Source organism: Syngnathus typhle, linkage group LG21 (genome assembly GCF_033458585.1).
Source record: "Syngnathus typhle isolate RoL2023-S1 ecotype Sweden linkage group LG21, RoL_Styp_1.0, whole genome shotgun sequence".
Classification (NCBI taxonomy): Eukaryota; Metazoa; Chordata; class Actinopteri; order Syngnathiformes; family Syngnathidae; genus Syngnathus; species Syngnathus typhle.
The window spans coordinates 6,588,861-6,611,832 of record NC_083758.1 but is presented as its reverse complement, the minus strand read 5'-3'; the positions used below and the strand labels follow the sequence as shown (position 1 = coordinate 6,611,832).

General features: G+C 46.9%; 2 protein-coding genes across 2 annotated transcripts in view; one reads left to right on the top strand and one right to left on the bottom strand.

Moving 5' to 3' along the window:
* The window catches only part of LOC133145494 (synapsin-3-like), an 87,345-nt gene that overhangs the window by 44,641 nt on the left and 19,732 nt on the right, over positions 1 to 22,972 (bottom strand). The gene's annotated exons all lie outside the window — the stretch shown is intronic.
* Positions 245 to 21,962, top strand: LOC133145688 (chemokine-like protein TAFA-2). The gene is made up of 6 exons (XM_061269358.1): positions 245 to 599; positions 13,774 to 13,868; positions 17,440 to 17,595; positions 18,921 to 19,045; positions 19,558 to 19,612; positions 21,317 to 21,962. The coding sequence occupies exons 2-5, from the start codon at positions 13,775 to 13,777 to the stop codon at positions 19,585 to 19,587; spliced, it is 405 nt and encodes a 134-aa protein (XP_061125342.1). The 5' UTR covers positions 245 to 599; position 13,774; the 3' UTR covers positions 19,588 to 19,612; positions 21,317 to 21,962.

The window sequence follows — 22,972 nt, the reverse complement described above, 5'->3', positions numbered from 1 at the left end:
CCACAATGTTGATTATTATTTTTTTTTTTCAAATGACTTTAATGAAACCAATGATGTTCACGTAATGATCGCTTAATCATACATGAAGGGTTCACATTGGACGCTTAAATGTGGTGGCCGTTGGGTTTGGGGGGGGGGGGGGGGGTTATCTGTATGACGACGCACTGCAATCCGATTACGCGCGCTCCAGACTGCTCATAAAAGTTAGCGCGCGCACACTGGAAGTGTCAGACTGAGCCGAGCCGCGGCGCAACCAACACGCGGGTTCCTCCGTGACGCACCGAGGAGACCACACATGCATCCAAATTCACTCGGAAAGACGGGAAGCGTTCCAAAAGGATTTCTCCCCCCCCCCCCCCGCCACACCTGATCTCAAAAGCGGTTGGATATTTTCCCAAGACACCTGAGGAGAATTCCATCCTCGCAGCGCTGGATGAGATGCCATCAGTGATGCGCTGAAGGACGGACAATCAGAACCGAGAAGAAGCCGTTCCGAGCTTTTTACGCACGTCCGCAGATTTGCAACCCGGGGATGTTAGCAGCCCACCTGATGGTCTAAAGGCGTGTTAATGCGTGGCACGGGAGTGGGACACTTGCAGGTAAGAGGCACACTTTGCATTGCACTCGCCGCCTCTATTGAATCGATACAGAAACAATTACGGGCGAAATGAGCGTTTCGCTGGTCAAGCCACAGCGAGAAACACTAAATAATTCACTCGCACCTGCAATTTATTAGTTGCGGGGGATTGACTTTTTCTTTCTCGCTCTCCGAGCGGAGGAAGCCAACAGCGGATTATTTATTGATGGCAAAGCCGGCTGGCAAATGTAATTTGATTTGCATTGCAAGTGACAGGCTCACACTTTTGACTTGGATATGTAAAACGCTGATGCAAATGCAAGCAGTTCTCCTGGAGAGCGCCACAAGTTAACCTGGCTGGCTCCACCCTGGGACCAAAAAAAAAAAAAGTCGATTCATTTGAATAATATTTCCTCTGGCTATACGTGGAGGCGTGTCAAAGCAATGGGGGGCTGTAAAAGCCGCTCCATTCATTTTAATTGTGATTTACCGATTTCACCTCCAGCCCAGTGGTCGCTCGCCTGTGGCAAATATGAGTCCGCTGATGATGAAATGTAGCGGCGGAGGCGCGCCAGACTGCTGCAGCTGCTGCCACACATATAATAGCCATGATAAATAACAAGGGTGAGCAAATGAAATGGAGAGAGAGAGAGAGAGCGGGTGGGACAATATGTATCCTGGCAACTGTAAAGCCGTATTAGCGGGAAGGTGCTTGAATGCCAGCCAAGCTTTCGCAACTATTCTCTTGGCTATTAGGGAAGCACACGGAACGTTAAAGTGTACCCGCTCGCTTCATTTCACTTGTTGCCGTTAGACGAGAGAAGAAGTCAACTGAATTTGAGACAACTATAATATTGCAATGGGTTAAAAAAAACAAACATGGACGCCAGCGTATGTGTTTTAAATAAACTCATTGGTATATTTTCTTTGTTGCACGGTTTGAGAGACTTTTTCATGCGTTCTGGCTCGGTGAAGTCTGGGAACGCTTCCCGTCCGCAGAACCCCACGAGATCCATCCTGAACGTGTAGGGCAAGTCTTAATTGGAAATTTGTGGCCAGGTGTCCCAATATTTTGGCCCATTTTAGGTACTATTCTCAGAGCACAACTGGCGGTCCTGGCGGGCTCCAATTAGCCGGAAGCGTGGTATTAGCAACGGCTCCTTCACTGTGAATGATGAGGGCTTGAACGCCGCGGGCTCAGCGCCCCGGGGCACGCTGGTTCTCATCCAGCTGGACGACACCAGCCAATGTCACCTTTTTTTTTTTTTTCTCGCTACCTCGCCAACTGCTCGTCATGCTTCCTTCGCCATCGATACAGGTGACAAAGATTTGGTCCATTCCGACCTCCAAAGTGCTGCCTACTGGATATTTACTCATCTCTGCTAACCCTGGTGTGGAAAATCGGAAGGAATGAGCAAAACCACCGGCTTCCGAAGTCAACTCAAATCATTTTCCGCTCGCTTTGCAACAGTGTCTCGAAATCGAGACCAGTCGAAACTGCTCATTTCCATCGCGGGTCCCTTGGCGGGCAATTGGCGTGATAAACAAGCCAACACATCGGATAAGATCAAATGTGCTGTGAGTGTAAACGCCGGCTGTAAAACGCACGATGAAAACAAGCGGAAACACGCAGAGTCGGTTGATTAGACACAGTGGCCGCTCAAGAAGATGACTGACCAGTTTTGTTTATTAAACTCACTTCACAACAAGCAGCCGGGTTTGGGAGATAATGAGCAATTCTGAAAAGAAAAAAAAAAGTCTTCAAGCTGTTCATTGCCACTCTTGTTTGAAGTTAGTTATTTCAGGTACGGAGGCATTGACCCCCCACCCCCCCTCCCCCAAACTACCCTAGCTCCGCCACTGCTACAAGAGTAAGAGTAGAATTTCAGGGTCTGATTGGCGCCCCGTTTGATCCAGGTGGGAAGCGCCAATCCACCCGCGTTCACATTCCGTTTGATCTGGAGCGCCCTTCCCTCTCCCTCTGTTTCCTTCCAACTAACACCTAATTCACCAGCAGCTCAAAAAACTTCGGCTTGGCGGAAATCAAGCACAAAGTCCGACTACGTAAACTCTGGCCGCATGACGTGGGGGGGAGCAGCTTGACCTTGGATGTGCCAAGTGAAACCATTTTTGAACAATCGTTCAGAAATGCTGGAAAGCAGGTGAACAGGAAATTGAGTCCCAGATTGTTTTTGGACTGAAAGGGTCAAGGCACTGCCCAAAAAAAAAAAATGCAGCCAACAAAATGGAGTGAGGGGAGGGGGGCACACAAACTAAAGCCTGAATGGAATATGATGGAGCTGCGTTACACCTGTCTGTCTCGACCCAGCTGGAAAGACGCTTTGATGCACAGATGCGGGCACCCCCTACAAAGAACCCCTCGCTCATTAGAAGCGAATGAATATTTGGTTTCTTTTTCTCTCCTTCTCTTTCTTTTTTCTGTGACGCTGTTTCAATATGAATTATGACTGTTTGTGATGTGGAAAACATACAGCTTGTGTACATTCGATCCACCACGTGAAAACGCTGAGCTATGCGGCTCACCGGGTCCACTCGGCCACGGGGGGGGGGGGGGGGGGGGGGGTCGGTAACCTAAAGACTTGATAGCGGCCGCCTGTGGCTTCCAGTCTGACCGCTCTCCCCCACTTATCTGGAAAATAAGCCACTTTAATTGCTTACCCACAGAGCCCTATCAGGCCATGTTGTGAGCACCGAGATAAGGGTTACACCGAGTCGGGCATTAGTAACAGGATGAGAGGACCGCAAAAAAAAAAAAAAAAAAAAAAACAGAGCTGCGGGGTCCCCAGAGTAGCGGGAGTCAGGAAATAGCCATAGCCATCCTATTAATTTATAACCCGAGATCTAGTTTACCGTCAAGGCACGGGGGGCGCGGGAGACGGCCGTTTCCCGCCCCCTTCCTAAATCCAGCGACTTTTAATGATGTCTTCGCAAGGTGACGAGTGAAAAGTGGAGAAACGGCAACAGACGCATGGGAAAATGACCCCGACGATCGGCATCGAGAAAAATGCGCTCGCTATTAATCCCCGATTCTAATTAATGCCGCCACGGGACACCCAGGCAGGAATAATACGGCAAGGACACACAACATTTTGTCACCCCCCCCGGATGGCAAAAGATGAGTCATTGTGTCGTCGCAAAGCTTGCGTGAAGCGGGACCGCGCAATCACGTGCGGGATTATTTCCTCGCCGTTCAATTCCCCCCCCGCGACGAATCCATCTTGATGAGAAAAACAAAACCGATTCACACTTCTTTAGGCGTGTGTAAAAGCCACACCAATGCGGTGTTTTAACACGATTTGATGTCAACGCGCGATATCGCCGGCGACTCCTCGCCAAAGGTTTTCGGGGACGGCTGGAGTATCTCACTGTGTATTGTTTTGACCCGCGCGGCCCGCATGAAGAGCTAGTGAGCACAGTGGCTGAGTAAATGTCAGCTCCACTCGGCTTCTAATGAGACCAGAGACTAAGAAGAGCGCTGACACCATCATAGGCTCGGCGCTGAGAGGCTCATTTACATTCTGCCAGCCGACAGCCGGAGTTATGAAGGGGAGACGGAGATGGAGGGGGGGGTGAACACATTTGCTTTTGGCCTGCGGACGTTTTGTGTTTGGTTTTGCGCTGGCCAGAGCGTTGGCTTTGGGAATGCCCCAAGGGGACGGCTCATTCATATTCTTATATTGGCAACGGACACGAGTATTCGTAAAAAAAAAAAAAAAAAAATGTTGACCTTGATGGCTGTCATATTAGTGGCTTTCAACTGACTGTTTAGCTAATATATGATAACGACCTCAGTACAGTGGGTATTAAAAAAATAAAAGCCAGTTCAAGGTTTTTGTGGTATCTAAAAAAAAATGTCAAAATAAGTAAAAAGCAATCTTATCAATAGCGGAAGTAAAAATAAATATAACTGGGTGTGCACACTTGCGCAAACATGTTTTATCTTCCCCTTCTGGAAAGTTAAACAAATCAAATTTCAATTCCACAATAATCATGGAGCAACTTTAAAGTGATGGTGTGTAGACTTTATTTTTTATTTTTTTATATTCACTCTAGGCTCAAGAATCCATTTTTGGATCCCTGTCCCTGAGTCCTGTGACCATTAGCTGACTGATGAGACAGCCGGCGCTCGCTGTGCTACCTTTTCCTAGCACTTGAGCCGAGGACTTGTTTGATCGCGGCGGCGAGCCGAATATTTCATTTTCGCTCTCCGTCAAGGGCGCTCGGCGAGTCACGTTCTCCGATAGCCGACTTGAACGCGGGGAAGGCCGAGGAACCAATTACGCCGCCGAGGCTCGAGGTGCGGGCGGCTAATTACACGCGCGCAAAAAAATCCACGCTCACGTCGGCCAGACGATCCCCCGTCTCAGTCATCCGTGCCGGTGTTGATGTCGACGTGGCTGAATGTGCGCCACGCTTGGCTGACTTTTTAATATAGTCAGACTATTAGCCATTTCCATCTTTACGCAGGACTGCTCGGCTATCAACCAACGGCGACGTGTGAAAAGAAAAGGGCACATTTATTGGGTCTTATTAGAGAACACTGGCCGCGTTTATGTCCAAACAATCTTTTCAGTGAGATAACCGTGAAAGGCTACAACAGCACAAGTCTCCTCAAAGTGCACGTTGAGCAGTAATAAGGCATCGCAATCGCTGGCGGGCGAGCGGCCGAAACAGTTTGCATATATATAACATAGCGCTAATTGAACGGTTCCGACTTGGAGCTTTTTGAAGGAGGGCGGAATGAAGTGTCGTTCAAACTTTTGGCCTAATAGACCTGAGAGTTCCACTTTTCTTGAGTTGTCAAGTTCAGGCTGGAAAATTGGCCGGAAAGTTATGAACTTTGGGCTGACATTTAAAAGTGGTTGGAGGAAGGTAGTAGGATTGGCTGGCATGAAAAAAACAAAAAATCCTGCCCGTCGGAAGAAGGGGAGAGGATCACAGACGAGAACCGCAAAATATTCAATCACCGTATTTGATAAAAAAATCAGATCATAAAAATACTCACAGGGATGTATTCTTTATCCTCTGCAATGAATTACGAATATTACAGTGGCTTACCGAGCAGCTGTGACTGTTCAGATGATGTATTTTACTGCCCCCTGGTGGCCCAAGGCCAGAATGAGCCATATAAAATGGAAACAAAAAAGTCAATTCATTTCAATTTTACGATTTTACTTTGGTGGTATGCCATAAAAATTAACACCCGCCCCCCGCAATATTGCAATTACGATACAATATCGGATTTATTATACATAAGTATTCTATATGTATTTATGTTATAATGACAAGCGGCACTGGTTGCGGTCATACAAAATGAGCTTTGTGGAAATACGTGGAGAAAGAGCACAAATCCGCTCGCAGTAACTTTTAAGGCCGGCCCGGCATTTTTTTCAAGGACGGACATTTGGCACTTGTTGATGTATTGTTGGCTTATGGAAGCTGATCCTGTTATCTACTTTGTGCAATGAGGCGGCAAAAGCAAACGCACATTCCCTTAAACACACTTCTATCCGTTTTGACTGTGAAGCCGACTGAGCAAAGTCTGAGGGTCAGCGGCAAACGGAGTCTGGCTGGCGTTTTTTGGAAACGGGAGCGCTGTCGCTGGCGGCGCCGCCACCTACCAGGCCTCTTTGCCTAACCTCATCTTCACGACAATGATTTAACAGCCCGCTCGAACCCGAGAGGGGACGCGGGACCTTTCATGTCAACGTTTGAAGGGACAGGCAGTGGGGGGGTGTAGTTTTAGCAAATGCGAGGAGGCATGTTTACCGTGGCGCTTTTTAAGAGTGATGGTAATGAGCTCCGGGAGACTGAAGCGGGGCGGCCCGAGTCGGCACCCAATTATCCGCCGGCACCTGTCGAAATGGTCGCGGTTGCGGCCCACCCCAAGCTCACCGCCGCACGACGACAACGACTTGTCACTCTGCTTGCCTCTATCTATATTTGAAGTCCAGAAAGACAAAACACGTTGTTTTTGTTTGTTTTTTCATTCCGCGGTGCCCGAGGGGCCGCTAACTCCCCTTTCCGCGCTTATTACAGAGCCTGCTCGACTGCGGCGCGTTATACCGAGAGACATTCTTCATCTCCGTTGCCACCCCATTTGAGGTCCGACTATTACTCCGGCATAAAAAAGCCCAACACGATGCCGCACTTCCATTTGATGTTCTCGGGAACAAAAGCTGCAGCACCAATTAACACTGAAAGGCTTGGTGGCCATGTTTGAGAGGTCATTGGGTTGAGTACCATATTTTCCGCACTAGAAGGCGCACCGGATTATAAGGCGAACCTTCAATGAATGGCCCGTTTTAAAACTTTGTCCATATATAAGGCGCACCTGATTATTAGGCGCACTGTCGGCTTTTGAGAGAATTGGAGGTTTTTAGGTGCGCCTTATAGTGCGGAAAATACGGTACTTATTTTGTATTGTATCACGTCGGGGTCACTTAATTGCCGTCTTTCTCGCGATATGTACACAAATGATGGCACCAAAAATAGCTAACACTCAGAAAATCGGGGAAATTTTTTAAAATTTAAAAAAAAAAAAATAATTCAATAAATATAAAATGTAGGGGAAATTGAGTCGGGAGTTACGTTGGTGAAATATCCATCCATGAATTGTCTACATTCATATTCGGATCGATGGCGCCCCTGAATATATCCGCATATGTGGCCAATTTAATATGCGACGTAATAAGCCACGTAAAAGCTAATAAAGTGTCTTTCCGTGGCTCGGAAATGCAATAACACGGGAGCCGGGCAATCAATTCTCAGAGCGGGCAACGTCACGATATTACACGAGGCGCTATTAAATCTGCATCTTGCATAAAGGCACAAACGAATCCTAAGGTGATCCGTTAATACGGGCCAATAAAGTTAAACGCGGCTCGGTTTGGAATCGCTTCGGACGTTTGCGGTTTATATCGCATCCAACGGGATTGGGACGAGTTATAAAAACATCCCGACACCCGAGCCGTGCGTCTTTTCCAGCGTTATTATGCATTTAATTGGCATTTATACGCCGCTAATCTGGGCCCCGGATCGTCTGCGATGGAGGAAGCATATTTTGGCATTTATTGTCGGCCATTATATTTCCTGGACAAAAGTAGGGACCGGGGCCAGCCGGCGTGCAGTTAATCACTTCAATCCGCACGCAATCTGGTTGAGCCATCTTAGCCAGGCCCGCGGATCCATTAGCCCCGTCTCATTTGTGGGCAACGCCGCCAGCCCATTAGTCGCGATACGCTCGGCTAGATTTGCGTGTCCTTCCGTTTCAGCAAGTTGGCCGCGAAAATGGGAAAAGTTGGGGATTAATTCCAACTAATCCTGCATTTTTCTAGTGGCTTTAATTACTTGTTCTGGCCTCTGACACCCTGAATGGTCATCAGCGATAGGTTGACTTTGGATAGCGCTCACGCGGTTAAAAGAAGGAAGGAAAAAATGGCTCCGGTTTTCTTCTCTCGCTACTCATCGGAATGTTTTTTATCTTATGACTGTTCCTCTTCCGTACCTTCAGCTCAATTCTGTTTTCCCCGCAAGGAAGATTGAACGGCACCGTGGAAATACGGCCTCCGAGGAGTTTCGCCCAGACCCTGGCCCCTCCCCTTCCCACTTCAAGTCACGCGCAGTGCAAATGTGACCGCTGAGGCAGAGCGGTCTTTTCATAGCGCTAATGTCCGAAGCGGGCCCGAACGACCTCAATGAAAGCAATCTAATATCGCAAATTAGCCTGTCACTTAGGCGGGATTATACCCCTCGTGGGGGCCAGCGCTGAAATAACTCGAGCCTTGTTGCTCGGTCATGTAAAACAGAGGAGAGGGATGCAATTGAATATTTAATCAAACAAAACAGAATGTAATTAAATTGATCCCCTCACTTTGTCAGCCTCTTTCTCCGGCCACTTTGGCACCGGCGGGGGGGAAATTGGCGTCGGGTAGCGTGATTGACAGAAGAGGGCACCGGGTGCGGGTGATTTGCTCGTCGCGTCGGCAGAGCTTGTCAGCCGCGTCGGTTGTTTGTGTTGTACAACGCAAGACGCTCGAGGATATGAATACGACATTCGCACAGAGGGTGGAGATCAGTTTCGAACAACTGTGCACTAGCGGAGCTAGGATTTTTTTGGGGGGGCACGGCAGGGCCAAGTATAAGGGGGATTGTAAAATAAAACATTTTTTGTTTTAACAAAGCCCAAAAACTCTTTGAAAAATGCTGATAAAGATTCACTACATGTTCTCGCCATCGGGAAAAATCAGAAACTTCCCAAAAGTCAATTATTTGGCCCGGCCCCTAAGCTTATTTCATATCTCGAGATGTTACTTGGCTAAAAAACAACAACGGATAATCCAATGAATGAATGAAAGTCAAGCCAAAATTGAGTTGTAGCTGTCATTCGTCATCTGCAGCGCACGTCTTGGCTTCGACATGATTCGCAATCAATTCCCATTCCTACACGGGCCAATCATCTCCAAGAAAGTTGAAAGACCAACGAGCAATACGTCTTTATCTATCACACGAGTGACATTTCAAGCAACCCGCAGTGAACTTTTCCGTTGAGCAGTTTTTCCTTGACGAGGCGCCGCGCACACGTTGACATTTCGACTTCCATTCGGAGCTCCTTAGCGACTCCTTTAATTACCTCTGCGACTCCGACTCACTGTCGGGAAAATGTTCTGGGCGCAAAATTTCAAGCAAGCGCTGAGCACGCACATTAACTGAGATCTTCAAATCATTCCACGGATATCCCGACTTTGCCTCACAATGATAAATTTGGTTTGTTTGTGTTTTGGGGAGGCCCGACGGTTCCTTCGGCTCATATCTTCAATCACTGTGGGTTTTTACTGCCAGCTGAAAATATCCAGACAGGAAGTCATGGTGTATAAAGATTTTACGTTGGTGACTCAAATGCATTTACGCTTATCTCGGGCCATCTTGATTTGATCTGTATGGAAACTACGCAAACGTAGACTGCACGTCCTTGTCAAACGGACCGGGCGGGAGGCATCAAACTTGGCATTTGGTGATGAAAATTGGCTAACAGAGATAGCATAGCTTAGGAGCTAATTACAGATCGTCATAATTGCCTGTCAACGTCCCTCTTTTTGTCGGCGTGGAACGAATGAGGGGGGGGGGAGGGGGGGGTTCACCGCACGCTTTAAAATAGATTTCCCTCGTGCCCCAACACCTCACGCTTCACCTTTTGCTTCTCATCAACGCAAGCGACAGCCGGCGCACTGATGGACCCCGCCCCCTCCCACCCCCCCACAGTTATTGGCTGCGGTAATCTGATGTGGGAATTCGGGGGATTCCGATCACACGCAGTCAAAGTGCACACATCTGAAATCATTATTTTATCACCGGAACAGAACGTAGATGAGAAAGTCTCTGTGTCCTCCAAGGTGCTAAAGTCCTCTTTTTTTTAGTTTTATTGTCAAATTTGTTATTATTTTTTTTATCTTTGTGCCAATAGCGGCCCGCCGTTCATTCGATAGGACCGAGAGAGTTCGCTAAAGATTTATAGGATTAAATTGAACACGAAGGTGGCGACCGTTTGACTGTTGCGGTTCGGACGAGGGCGAGCTCTCGGGTAGCGTGGCGCTGTTTTGTTAGGGAAGGTCGCCTTGGTGGTTAAACTCTGGGAAAAGGGCACGCGGCGCCGGTGTCAGTTGACAGCTTCTTCGGACCAAATGGGATGGCAATTAATTTTCCTTTCATATGCGACACGGGCGGTGCGCCGGGTGGATGGATGGCGGGCAGTGTTGCCTCGCGGCAGAAATTTTGACATTTTGCCGTAAAGATGACACCTAAACAATCAGATTTTTTTTTAAATTTATTTTAAATTGAGGTAGTTAAAGTACTCAAGGACTCATTCTTTGGTCATTGATTGTATAGAATGTAATCCTGCCACCTACTGGCCTGGCATGCACATTGCGCTCTTTTTTGCTGGTCTATGGGAATTGGATGTATTGAGGTTTGCTCAAAAATATTCTGATCTCACATTATTATAGGAAAAGATAACATCTAATCGGGGGTAAGAAAGCTCGTCCTTGCAGACCGTCCGTTCATTGATTTGCGATGTGACGTCTGGGCACTGATACGAACAGTCATCCGGAGATAATCAGATACGAGCAGCGGATCACAAGCGAAGGCCCGAGGAGTTGAGCGAGGCTCTTTCGAGCGGGCCGCGTCCCTCTCGTCGCGTTTGCCGAGCGACCCTGCAGGCTGGTGTGTAATGATTTGATTAGCAAGCCATCAGAGCGATGCGTTAAAGCATTGCTCCTTTTCTAGACCGGAGGTCACGCTTGAGAAAGCGCCGTGACAGCTGTCTCGTCTCGCCATGGCGGCGAGTCGACGCGTACGTGGCGGCGGCTTCGGGGGGCTCGGCGGAGGCGGGCGACAAAGCGCCGGGCCGTTGTCTGGAGCGCTTCCGTCCTTGACTGTCAGCTGGGAACATCTGTGTTTTGGCAAATGAGCCATGTTTGTTCTCAGATGGAGCAATCGTCTCCCCGCAGCCGTCCGAGGTGACAGTCTCAGTCACGCTCCGAGTAAAGAGGGAGATAGACGACGGAAGGGAAGGAAGGGGAGGAAGTAAATCCCTGTGTCGAATCCGGCTGCGGAAAGCAAGAAGGGAAAGTCCAGCTTTTCTTTTCCCCTTCTGCACCCGCCACGCAATCTCGGGGATACTGCGGATTACCGACTCGCCTTTGCGCATTCCCCTCCGTTTTGATCCCTCCTATTGAGAGGCGAAGCGAAAATTGAATCTTACACTTTTTGAAATGTTTACCGACTTGAGTCGAAAGCGCATGAGGGTTTACGAGTAAAGCTGATTTGCAAGCAAGATATTTCCAGAAAGCGTGTCGCGCTCGGGAGGAAAATATCACTGGAAAGAAATGGCCGCCACACTTGGGTTCGTGGCTTATCAAAGACGACAGTCCAAAATCAAATATGGACGCATAGTGATTATCTACAATAGAACCTAAACACTACCGGATATATTCAAATACATCCCCAGAAATAATCCCTCAGAATAATCTAATGATAAAAACGACTTTTATTTTTGCTCTAAATGTCTTTCCAGACTACCAAACGCAGGCAAAGGAATGAATTCCCCAATTTCCTCATCCTTGACAAACACCTTCTATTATTAGGCCAAGGTCGAACGCGTCCGTTTCTGGCTAATGAAAAACATCAGCGCGAGGAAAAACCGGTGACACAAATGGGACAACAAAGAAGGAAAGAGGTCAGGGCTCCCAATTCGGTGTGTTGGTCCACAACCAAATAGCTTCAACTCACTTTGCTCTTAAAGGCACAGTCTCACTAATGTTTCAGTCGACAGTAACGACGGCCTTCTCTTTTTGATTTAAGAACGTGAACAATGTGACGTTTGTTCCACCGATGTCGACGCGTGTGCAAAGCCTCGGGAATGAAAGGCGGCGATCGTGAAGACGCCGGGGACGTTTTAGCTTCATCCGGCGTGAATCATATCACATGGTTGACACGTTGAAAGGAAATCCGACATCTACAATGCAGCTAATCTGTGACTAAAGGATAAAAGTCCAATCGCCACACGAATCTGAGCACGGAAATGTTACAGAGGCAGAAGCAATGAAAACATAATACAAAAAACTATTATTCTCCATGGAGGTGATGATTTGCATTTGAAAGTTCCCGACAAGCACAGTTGACAATGTAGAGCGGAGGGGGGGGGGGGGGGTTGCTTCTACTGGCAGCAAAAGGAATAAAACACTTATGTTAATTACTCTTTCTATTCAACGTGTGCACAAGTCATTTTCTCATTTGGTTGCCATTGTGTTTTTTGTCAATCATCACATGCGCACGGGAACAGTGTTGTTGTGCGCTGCGGCGGCTCGTATTCATCCCGTGTTTACCATGTTACGTTAGCTCACCGATTTAGCTCAAGGAGATCGGCGGGTCATCAAAATTCAAATGAATTTCGAAGCTGCGGCTTCTGCTCGACTGTACATCCAAGGTCGGTTCTAATGGATCGGGTCGTTTCCTGTTTGCTGTTGTGTTTTTGGGCTATCCTAACAAAAGCAGTATAGCAAGGTCAAGCTCCAAAGCGCTAGGAGTTCTACCAAAGCTGCACCAATGACACAGTCAGGGACAATGGCGAGCCATTTGTAGAATCGCAGCCGGGCCGGAGATGGGCCGCCATCAAATGATGGCGCTGGGCGCAGGCCTGTACTTTGTCACCGATGACCCTTTTTTCACCCAGACTCTCATTGACCGAGCTGCAAAACACCGGCTATAAATCCGGACGTGTGAAGGTGAACGTCGACGGCCCGACCTGCTTCGACCAATAGGGAGCTATCGCTGTTATTACGGTGCGATTTTTGACACGGCGTTCGATCTGGCGTCCGGTGAAATGTATAAAAAGAAAAATCAGCTCACGTAGCACTCCGAAATAATTAGCTATGCAAATAACACGAGAATCCCTCCGAGGTTCAGACAATCTATATGTCAATGAGCGCGGACAGATAAGAGGCAGGCGTTGGTAAGTAAGGCATCAAGGCGGCTTGTAACTTTGCACGCTCGCACCATTCGATACCGAGCCTCTTCCAGTAATTACTGCGCTGCATCCCGTTTTTTTGGGGGGTTTTGCGTTTGAAACTTGATCGCTGTCTGTCAAGGATGACGCACGGCGTGCCAGATGGTTTAGGCGCGGCGGTCCGAGTCGTACTTTGCACTTACTTTAGAGGGCAAAGATAATTGTGGCGAGTGGTTATTGAAGCCTTTAGCCTTCTGTGCGTTTTCGTTTTGGTCACCGGGATTCAGTGGTTGAACTCCGATCGGGTCGGGCAATGGATTTGATGAATTGAGAATTTGACGAGCGGATGTTATTGACACGCCAGCTAACTGTCAAACTGAACAGAAATATTCACACTTTGTAGGAAGAATTTGTTTTCATCTAAATTGCTAGCTTAAAGCTAGCACGGAATGATAAAGCCGATTAATCGGGTATTAAAAAATAGCATTTGACATCAATACTCACAGCCTTTAATGAATGATCTGTGATCAAAATCGTATTTTTATTACGATTCTTACCCTTGTGACTATTTTCGATGTTACGTTTTGACGGCTGAATCAACACTAACTTGAAATCTCAAACAATGGCTATTTTTTTTTTTCCAATTTCACAACGCACTGTTTCCATTTGCCAGGATGAGTGAGCGACACGCGCAGGTTGGAAGCAAAGGGCTCTTACTGGTCATGGTGCTCGCTATCAGCCTCTGGGACATGTCGGAGGGCGCGACGGGTGAGTACATTTCCCGTCGTCCTTCTCAACACATCGCCGTGGAAACCGGTCGGTTCAATAAAAAAGCCATGCCGGCCTTTTAATAAACATACAAGCATAACATTAGCACAATCTTAAATTTTGTTTTGGTCGCCAAATCCAATTGAGCAGGGTGACTTTGCCCTTAATTATTCGAAAAGTCAAAGGGCACTTTGGAGGATTTTCATTCAGCCTCAGACGTATTGGGATTAGACACGGCCGCGGAACGGCGACTCATCTAAAAGAAGGAACGTAAGCGTGTGCAAATGGAGCCGTGAAGAAAGCTTTATATTCCGCGGCGCATGCTTAAAGATTAGCAGGGAGCAACGGCCTCGGGCTTCCGTGTTGCTTTTAACTCTTCGGATGACGGGGGTGTTTACATTGATACGTCAATCATATCCAGTATCATCTATAAACAAGAGGTGGGAAGTTTTAAGACTATTCACGAGACTCAACCTCGAACGATATCGGGGAAAACTAAAATCAAAACACAGCTAAGCGACGTTAGCTTCACAGTTTGCCTCGGTGTGATGAAACCGCCAAAGACCGCTGAGCTACGTTAGCGTCACAGTGGTCAAACTATAAGTTAAGACAAGCTCTTCTGGGAGCTTGTTGAGTTGTCATCCGTCTCTTTACCGGGCGACCGGATGCGGGGAAGTTTTAAACACGCCAACGGTGCTTTAAAAATATCCCCCTTTTGGTAATCTGAGCTAATTGTATCGAGTCCGACTCCACTCAATCCCTCCCTCGTTAATTCAAGAGCGTTGTCAAGCTCCGTAAACCCGGCGAGATCAATTACGGCAAGTTGGTAGGACCACAAGTGGAGGCCAAGCCACACGTTTGATCGCCGGGCGGCCGCGTGTAATTGGTGGCGTGCGGGCGTCGCTCCTTGCGGACGGGATGTCCATTTGCGAGCGGGATAGATACGCACCTCTCCCGCCTTTGTCGAACCAATTAGGCGGCGGCGTGCCTCTTTGATGCGCTCGCCTTTGACTGGCGGGGACTCGCACTGGCGGCGCTCATCGTTTGAGCGGGGAAGTGGATGCGAGTAATCTCGCATGCTACTTCTCTCTGATAACCATCGCGGCCCGCTAATTTCCCTTGTGCCTTGTGTCTGTGGCTGTAAACCAGTTGTAATTCAGAGCATGAAACCAGCGCAGCACAAATCCAAAACACGGCAAATTAATTTGTTCGCCGAGAAGGAAGAATGGAAGGAAGATTTCCCTCTTTGCTGAAAAATAGGTCAAATCGATTCAATGGAGACCTAACTGAAATGTTGGGGAACACGTGTGTGTGTGTGTGTGTGTGTGTGTGTGTGTGTGTGTGTGTGTGTGTGTGTGTGTGTGTGAGAATGATGGGATTTTTTTTTTTGTGTTTATGACTAACGCGACTTTGATCACATTATACTCGACTACCCCGGAAAAATAAAATCGATCCTTTAATCAGGATTGAGTTGAAGTACTCACATTGACGACTGAAGTACAAGAATTCCAATTTGTTTACAAAGATGAAGTCAGCCAAGTTATTATTTTAATTTCTGAGCAAAGCTATTCAAATGTAAATTATAAATATACATTTAAAGCACTGCAGTCATTTTAAAACCACCAATTTGCCATACGATACAAATAAAACGGCGGGATATTAATTATGCACCGTCTTGCATTCTCATCTTTAACATTTATATCAATTTTATCACCTCGAGCAACACTTACCAATATTTGTTCAATATGAGCATGCATCTGTGAATTATTCATAGCAGGCGCGGCACAGACAATTCCTCTGCACGAGCGTCGTAAATGGCACAAAACAGTGTTTACGATTCCATTATCGTTCCCATCAGTTCCTGTGAACAATGCAAAGTTGGCATCATTTGCAGTTTCCTCGCCCTCTCCCGAGACCAAACGGCACGTACGGACGGCCCAGTATTTTCAGCACCGCGTGGCAAAAAAGAAAAAAAAAAAAAAAGAAGAAAACAACTCAATGAAAGCAATCTCGGTTCAAGGGAATCAGCGAGACGCCTTCCTTGTGAAAAAACAAATACGTTCGCGGTGGGTATCAAGTTCGCACTGCAGGTACTTCTTGGGATGCGATCAAAAGTGGGGTGAGGGTACGTCAAAAAAAAAAAAAAAACCTGAGTGAAGAATGAGTCACGGTGACTCACGCAGCGCCATTTGAATTTCACTTTGACGGAACTTGAAGCCAAGAAACGGTTTGGTCTCGACTTCTAAATCAGAACGAAAAGAAGGAATTTAAGTCGTCGTGTTAAAATGAATACTTTACATTCCCGGCGCGGAACACAATTTAGCCTTGCACCTGATCATGTGACTTCCTTATACATCATGATGTAAACATTCAAATGCATTCCGAAGCCACGCCGCAGTTTTGCCGCGTCAGCGCCATCGAACTTGTTGCAGGTGGTCTTCGGAAAGTTACAAAACGCTTACTCGCGCTCTGCCCACCGAGGCGTGAAAGACAAAACGCACCCGCGGCAAGTCGAGCGGCTTAAATGTTTGCTCGACAAGCGTTGCCAGAATCTCTCAAAAGGACGCGCTTCACGCTGAGAGTCTGCCGCGCAGTTCCCGATTGGATACGGGAGCTCTTCTCGGATGCCCGCTCTGGCGTTTGAATGTATTTGCAAAAAAAAAAAACTAGTTTGGAAATGCAAATGTACAAGTGGCAAATTTCAGCAGACCTCACATTCAGATGAGATCATCAATTGGATGGATAAAAAGGTTCCAAAAAAAAAAAAAAAACACACAAATCAGGGTAACGGGATACTTTAAAGTTCCGAAGCGGAGATAATTAGGACAGCGATCGGATTCTTCAGTTTATTATGGCGGAAGTATCTTCAGAAAGACGCCTCGTGAAAATGTCACAAGCAGTTAATAGAGGAAGGAGCCGTTGAGGCTTCTAAATAATTCAGACAATGGAGCGTGATCTGGAAATTGGCTCCAAGTTCTGCAGCGCTGCACTTTTGCCGTTAGCATATCGGACCGCCGCTCGGGCCGGAATTGCTTCTGTTCTACAGTTACTGACTGGATTAAAAAAAAAAAAAGATTGCTTACGTCAATTGCGCTTACTTAGAGAGCTCCTAAATTCATAGCGTCACATCATCAATGAGGAGCGTTTCCACGGCAACAACCACGCCGCTCATCTCTCCCCCGACCTCATTTAAGATCAATTGACTTTATTGCGTATCGCGGCTTTCCGCGCCACGGATTAGCCGCTCGACTTTGCCGCTAAAGGCCCGACGAACTGTCGGCGGCGTGATGGATGCGCAACTATTACGGGGAATTACAGATGGTAGCCATTTTGTATTGAATGACGCTTACGAGAAAATCCGGCCTGGTACGAGGGGAGAGTCCTTAAAAGAAAATGGCCTGTCTCCTTTGGTGAGTATGAAAGAGGTGTTGTAAAGGCCCGAGAGAGAAGCTCTTACGGGACTCAATCCAAGGCCATGAGTGGAGAGTAATAATTTACTACACAACGTAGGATTAAACACTGATTGTTCCTTTTTTTTTTTCTCTCCTCCAACCTCTCTGTCTCTCTCCAGCAGCGCAACACGTTCCCACGGGCACCTGCGAGGTGGTCGCCTTGCATCGCTGCTGCAACAAGAACAAAATCGAGGAGCGCTCGCAAACCGTCAAGTGCTCCTGCTTTCCCGGCCAAGTGGCCGGCACCACCAGAGCCGCCCCCTCCTGCGTAGATGGTACGTTTGCCACCGAAGTTTGTTTTGTCATCGGATGATTTATAAAGGGGCGGGGCTAGTCTGGTGAGTGACGTGGGTGTCAGAGTTTCAAATGTTTGTGTTCTTACGGTTCTCTGAGACTATTTTTTTATCACTCTCTCTTTAGTCTACTGACATTGTTCCAAGCGTGGCAAAAAAAATAACTTTAATGCACAGCTTAAAGTCCTATATCAGCTCTAATGGTTTCCTTTAATGACGAACGTGTCTCTTAACACGCTAATGCGTCCGACCTCAAGCTCGGCACAAGCGGCGAACGACTTGGCTTTGGTGGAGCTTTCTTTCGAAACTCCGGATCCAATTGTGTTTGACCTATTCCTTGACATTTTAGTATTGACATTTTCTGCAAATTAGAGCTGGGAGACACCCGGCTACAGTTTAGCGCTTGGCGGGTGTTCTCAGCAAAAGTGACCAGCACTTAACCTTTTAATTATTCCTTTTTTTTTCTCCGAGATGGAATTACCTTTAACTGCGCTCTGCGTGAGTCTGCCTCCTCACGATAAATCACCGCACGAGGCTCCGTCTGCGAGTAGGGCTTCGAGAAGAGCCGCTAACTTTAATTGTTAAAACATTCATCGTTAGCTCACTGGTATATTCAACGCCTCCGGAGCGCGTCGGCCGCCGTCTCCGATTTCAAACGAACAAACGTTTCCGACTCCAGAAGCCGCCGCTCGTTATCGTCTTGTTAACGAGTTCAAGGTCAAAGCCATTGGCGGGTTTCTCTTGCGGCCGCAACGAAAATAAATGACTCGACGACGCGCTTCCAGATGTTTTCAGCCATCATCTTCACATCATTAAGCGTTAACTGAAACGTGCGCAATGGGCTCTTTGTTGTTATCATCTGACAAGGAACCTCGGTGGCATTTTTCTGCCCGCCATTGACCCTTTGTGCAATTTCCACCGCGGTGGTGCTCGATAAGCCGTAGAGTGCGTGTGATACAAATTGATTTCGGTATCATTTCGGTGCAATTCACTCCATCGCGGCTGCGGTGTTACGCGCAGATGATAGCAACCATCATCCCCCGCTAATGCTAAATAAGGGGGATGTGTAATATCGATAATGGCTTCTGTAATAGGCCACGCCGCCGTTGGTTGCGGCAGCTTTATTCAAGAAGGTTGAAGCGGCACATCGGACTCCTCGAGTGTACGGACGCTGCCGCCCGAGAGTCTCATTTAGCAAAGCTGCGAAAATTGCATTTCATTTGTCGAGGGAAACGGATTGAAGATCCAGCTCACCTTTGACCCGAAAAGCCGCCAGCCTAAAAACGAAGCGTCAACGTGTCTTACAGCCTCCATAGTGGAGCAGAAGTGGTGGTGTCAGATGCACCCGTGCCTTGACGGCGAGGAATGCAAAGTCCTTCCCGATCTGAAGGGTTGGAGCTGTGCAACGGGGAACAAAATCAAAACCACAAAGGTGAGATTCCGGGCCGGCAGGCACGTCCGTTCAACTTGTTGAATGTGACCTTACGCGTGCTCGGACAAAGTCAACAATCTTCTCTTGTGTTTCTTGGGGGCCACGGCGGGTTGAAAACGAGCTAATGTTTGCAGCGGAGCCTCCGGGGGCCTCCAATCAATGGGCTGCCATGTCTCCTTAGCACTTTGAAGACACTTTGATCACCTCAACTGGCCAACGACTCGCTCCAATTACCTGCTTTTAACGTTGTAACACGACGCCCGTATCCTTCAGCGTGTTATGACGAGCCATAGACTTCGCTTTTGTCTCTCGTCATGTACTTAATTATTTAAAGTGTCCACACCACACCTGCCTGGAGCTGGCAGACTGGAGCCTAGGGCTATTGATTCGGTGACTTGTCGGGATAGATATACATGCCGCTTAGGATGCAGAAGTTTGGAATTATAATAATTAGGTCTGAATTAATATCTTGCTTTTTTTTTTTTTTTTATTAACATGGAATGATGGGGAAGATTTCTGCCGATAGGGACCAACTTTGGTAACCGCATACTTCACCGGGGACCCCAGGTGAGATATTTTGCTGTAGCTCATTGACACCTATTTAGTATTTATGACATTTCACAGTTTCAGCGCGGCGCAAACACTGAGTCATAAATCTGTCATCAGTCAAATACGTCATAAATCAGATTACAAAAATAATGCAAATTATCAGCAGCGACACGGTAAAAAAAAAAAAATCAATCATTTTGATTCTCACACACCGCCGTCTTATTTTCAAACTCTCCGACCTGTGTCATTACGACGGTTACCATAATGACGAGTTGCGCTTATATTTGCTTCCACGCCTGTCCATCAAAACGCCAACGGGTTGGCGGCACAAAAAGAGGTCGCACGTCTGTATATTTGAATCGCTCGCATCATCCGTTAAGTGTTAACAGAGTCGAGTTTGCAGTTTCTCGGCTTTCCAGTTCCCGCTGACATTCCAGGTATATTATGGCCTAATAATCCCGCCTGCAGCTTTAAAAGTGCCTTATTATCATAAACCCAGTTGGTGTTGCAGGCAACACGACGGCACAAACACACACCTGCTGTCTTAAATCTTGAAGCCAGCCACACTTCAGACACGGGGTGGGAAAGAATCTTTTATGCGTTTAATTAGCACGTAAAACAGCGCAACAAGCTAACAAGAGTTTTCTTCCTGTATTTTTAGTTGTGTGTGTGTGTTTTTTGTTTTTTAAACCGCCACGCAAGTGCTGTTTTAATAATCATTTGCACACCACGGCGCACGCTAATGATTAGCATCTAGGCCTTTAGTCTTCGTTAGCTGCAAATGACTCCCAAATTAGCCTCGCATTCGCGCCAGACACAGTTAAGGATCTAAATGACGAAAACAACATTTAATGCGGAGTGGAAAAATGTTTTACTTTTATTAATTTAGCATTCCGCCCCATTTATATTCTAATAAAAACTACAAATACTTTTGACATTTATATTGTAAAAAAAAAAGCAAAGTTGGGCCTCCCTAACAAATTGGATGATGGCTTCTTGGAGCCATTTTGATGGGAGGTTTGAATCGATGGAGGGAGCCGTCACAAAAGGTTGCTCTGCACCCTCCCCTCCCCTCCGGAATGTTCTTTCCTGGCGAGAGCAAAAGAGCTGCCAGTCAGCCAACTCAGACGGCCTGACAGGCAATTTAATCTACGCCAACTTCAAGTCGGGAGCGTCCAACTTAGCAGCATCTTTATCCCGAGCGCGGAAAACATTCCCACCTTCGAAACAGGGGTCATCGAGTTCACCCCTGCCGACGCCGCCGATCCTCTTTGGGTGGCTCAAAGAATTTAAAGATGAAGCGCAAAGGGGGAAATGAGAATTCCAATCAGGCGGCTGTTTGTTTCACCTTCTGCTCAGATGATGCTCTCGTCTCCCTTTAGTGCGCATAGAAAAAGTCAACTGGAAGAATATTAAATGGCCTCAAGAGTTAAATAATGTCAATTTTTTTACCGCTTTGCCAATATTTTGTCAGCAAGTCTTATGACTTCTTCTTGGATGTTTTTTTAATAAAAGTTGAATCTTAAATCTGCAACGCTCCTCATGTAACTTATTGCGACACATCTCTGCAGTCGATTCGATGCGAGTATAATACGATTCGGAACTGATTGACACGTAACGATTCGGTTCGATTCAGCGGCGTTACGATTCGAATCAGTGTGGAGCGGCTCAGTCGTTTTCGACGTTTATTTCGATTAATATGCCATGTTTTCCCCACCACAGGTGAATGGAAGGAGAAGAGACTTGATGCAAAAAGGACTTTTCTGTAAATAGACTGCCGTGACTCCTCGGAAAAACGGAATCCCTCACGAACTGTATCGGACGTCCAAACATAGAAGTGGATTTCGATTGGAGGACAAAAGGATTTGCTCTCTTATGCCGTAACTGCTTGTAGTGGATTACAATGGTGAACTTTGCCTAAATGTTCAATTCTAGAGTCATACGTCCTTCGCGGGTTTTGTTTCTCGGGCCGGACGTCGGTAGAAAACGACGCAGATATTCAGGGGGATTTTCACACGCGTCCCTGCCTGAAACGTTTGATGTAATTACGCGACATGTTTCCGTTCTACATTTAAAAGTCACTTAGCGGGGGAGAAAATTCAATCAAAATGCACATCGGTGGAGTAATCGCTGAGCCAGCAGCAGATACCAGAAAGTCATTTTATTTTTTCCCCTTTGTTTTGCGAGAATACATTTTCTGGCAGCTTCTGCGATTTTTTTTTTATTAATGTGTTCTATATCAGATCTGAAATTTGACGATTGAAGAAAAGAAAAAATCCAGAGTGATCAATATTCACATGACTGTTTTCAACCGAAATAGGACATTGTCTGTGATGACATCAGTAATAAACTGTGGTTGTGTCATTGATGACTATTGTTTTACATAATGGAGATGCGAGTGTTATGATTATCGTTGGCTGAAAAATAAGAACTGTCTATCTTCCATTACTAGAATAATTTTTATTCCATTTGTCCAGTAATATGCTGCTATGTGGTTCAATTTGAGAATGGAGAGAACTGCTTGATTTTCCATCATTCTGAAGTCTCATTTTCTACAATTGTCAGTTTTTTATTCCAACAACCAAGAAATGAGTCCAATTCTTCTCACTTGACGGGATTTTTCAGGTAATTTTCACCTCAATGCTATTTTTATTCCGCCGCACCTCTATTTGTGCGGCGCACCTGCTGTGTTTGCCAATTGCCGCGTAAATGCTGCATTTAAAAATAGCGCACGCGTCGCGCCTCTTGTGAAATTGGAAGTCGGACGCGCGACTTTTGACAGCTGCAGAAGAATCCCGGGGATGATGCGGTTGAGTTCAATCAGCTGCATGGCTGTCACGGCAAACAGCCCGAGCTTTACCAGCTTGTCACCTCTGAGGGGACACCGATGATATCAAATCTGGAGGTTTGCGGCTCTTCAGGAAAAAAAAAAAACGTCTGCCGCCGCCGCCGCTTGGATGGGAGTGAGTCGATTTGAAATGCACACACTATCATCCCGGGCTGTATCCGAGTTTCTCCGCCGGAAATTGTCTGCCTTCCACCGGCGGAGCGCCATCCTGTCAGTGTCACATTGACCTCCCGTGAGCCCAATATTTTCTTTAAAAATGAATCAATCCTTTGAAAAATGACTGGATTTTTTATTTTTTTGTTTGTCCCCGGAGGGCACATTGATCCTCCTGAAAAGCGCTCTGAAATGACTCGCTGATGAAGCGTTGAAAGGGCTTCGTTTTGAAAACAAATAGCTTTCTAGTTTAGCCGCGGCAGGTTGTTTTGCCTGCAGGTGCACGGCCATATTAAAAGGGGGGGGGGCTTTTTTGTTTTTTAATGCTCTTTTCAATCAAACGCTAAATTAACAACGACCCCGGTCAGTTCAAAAGC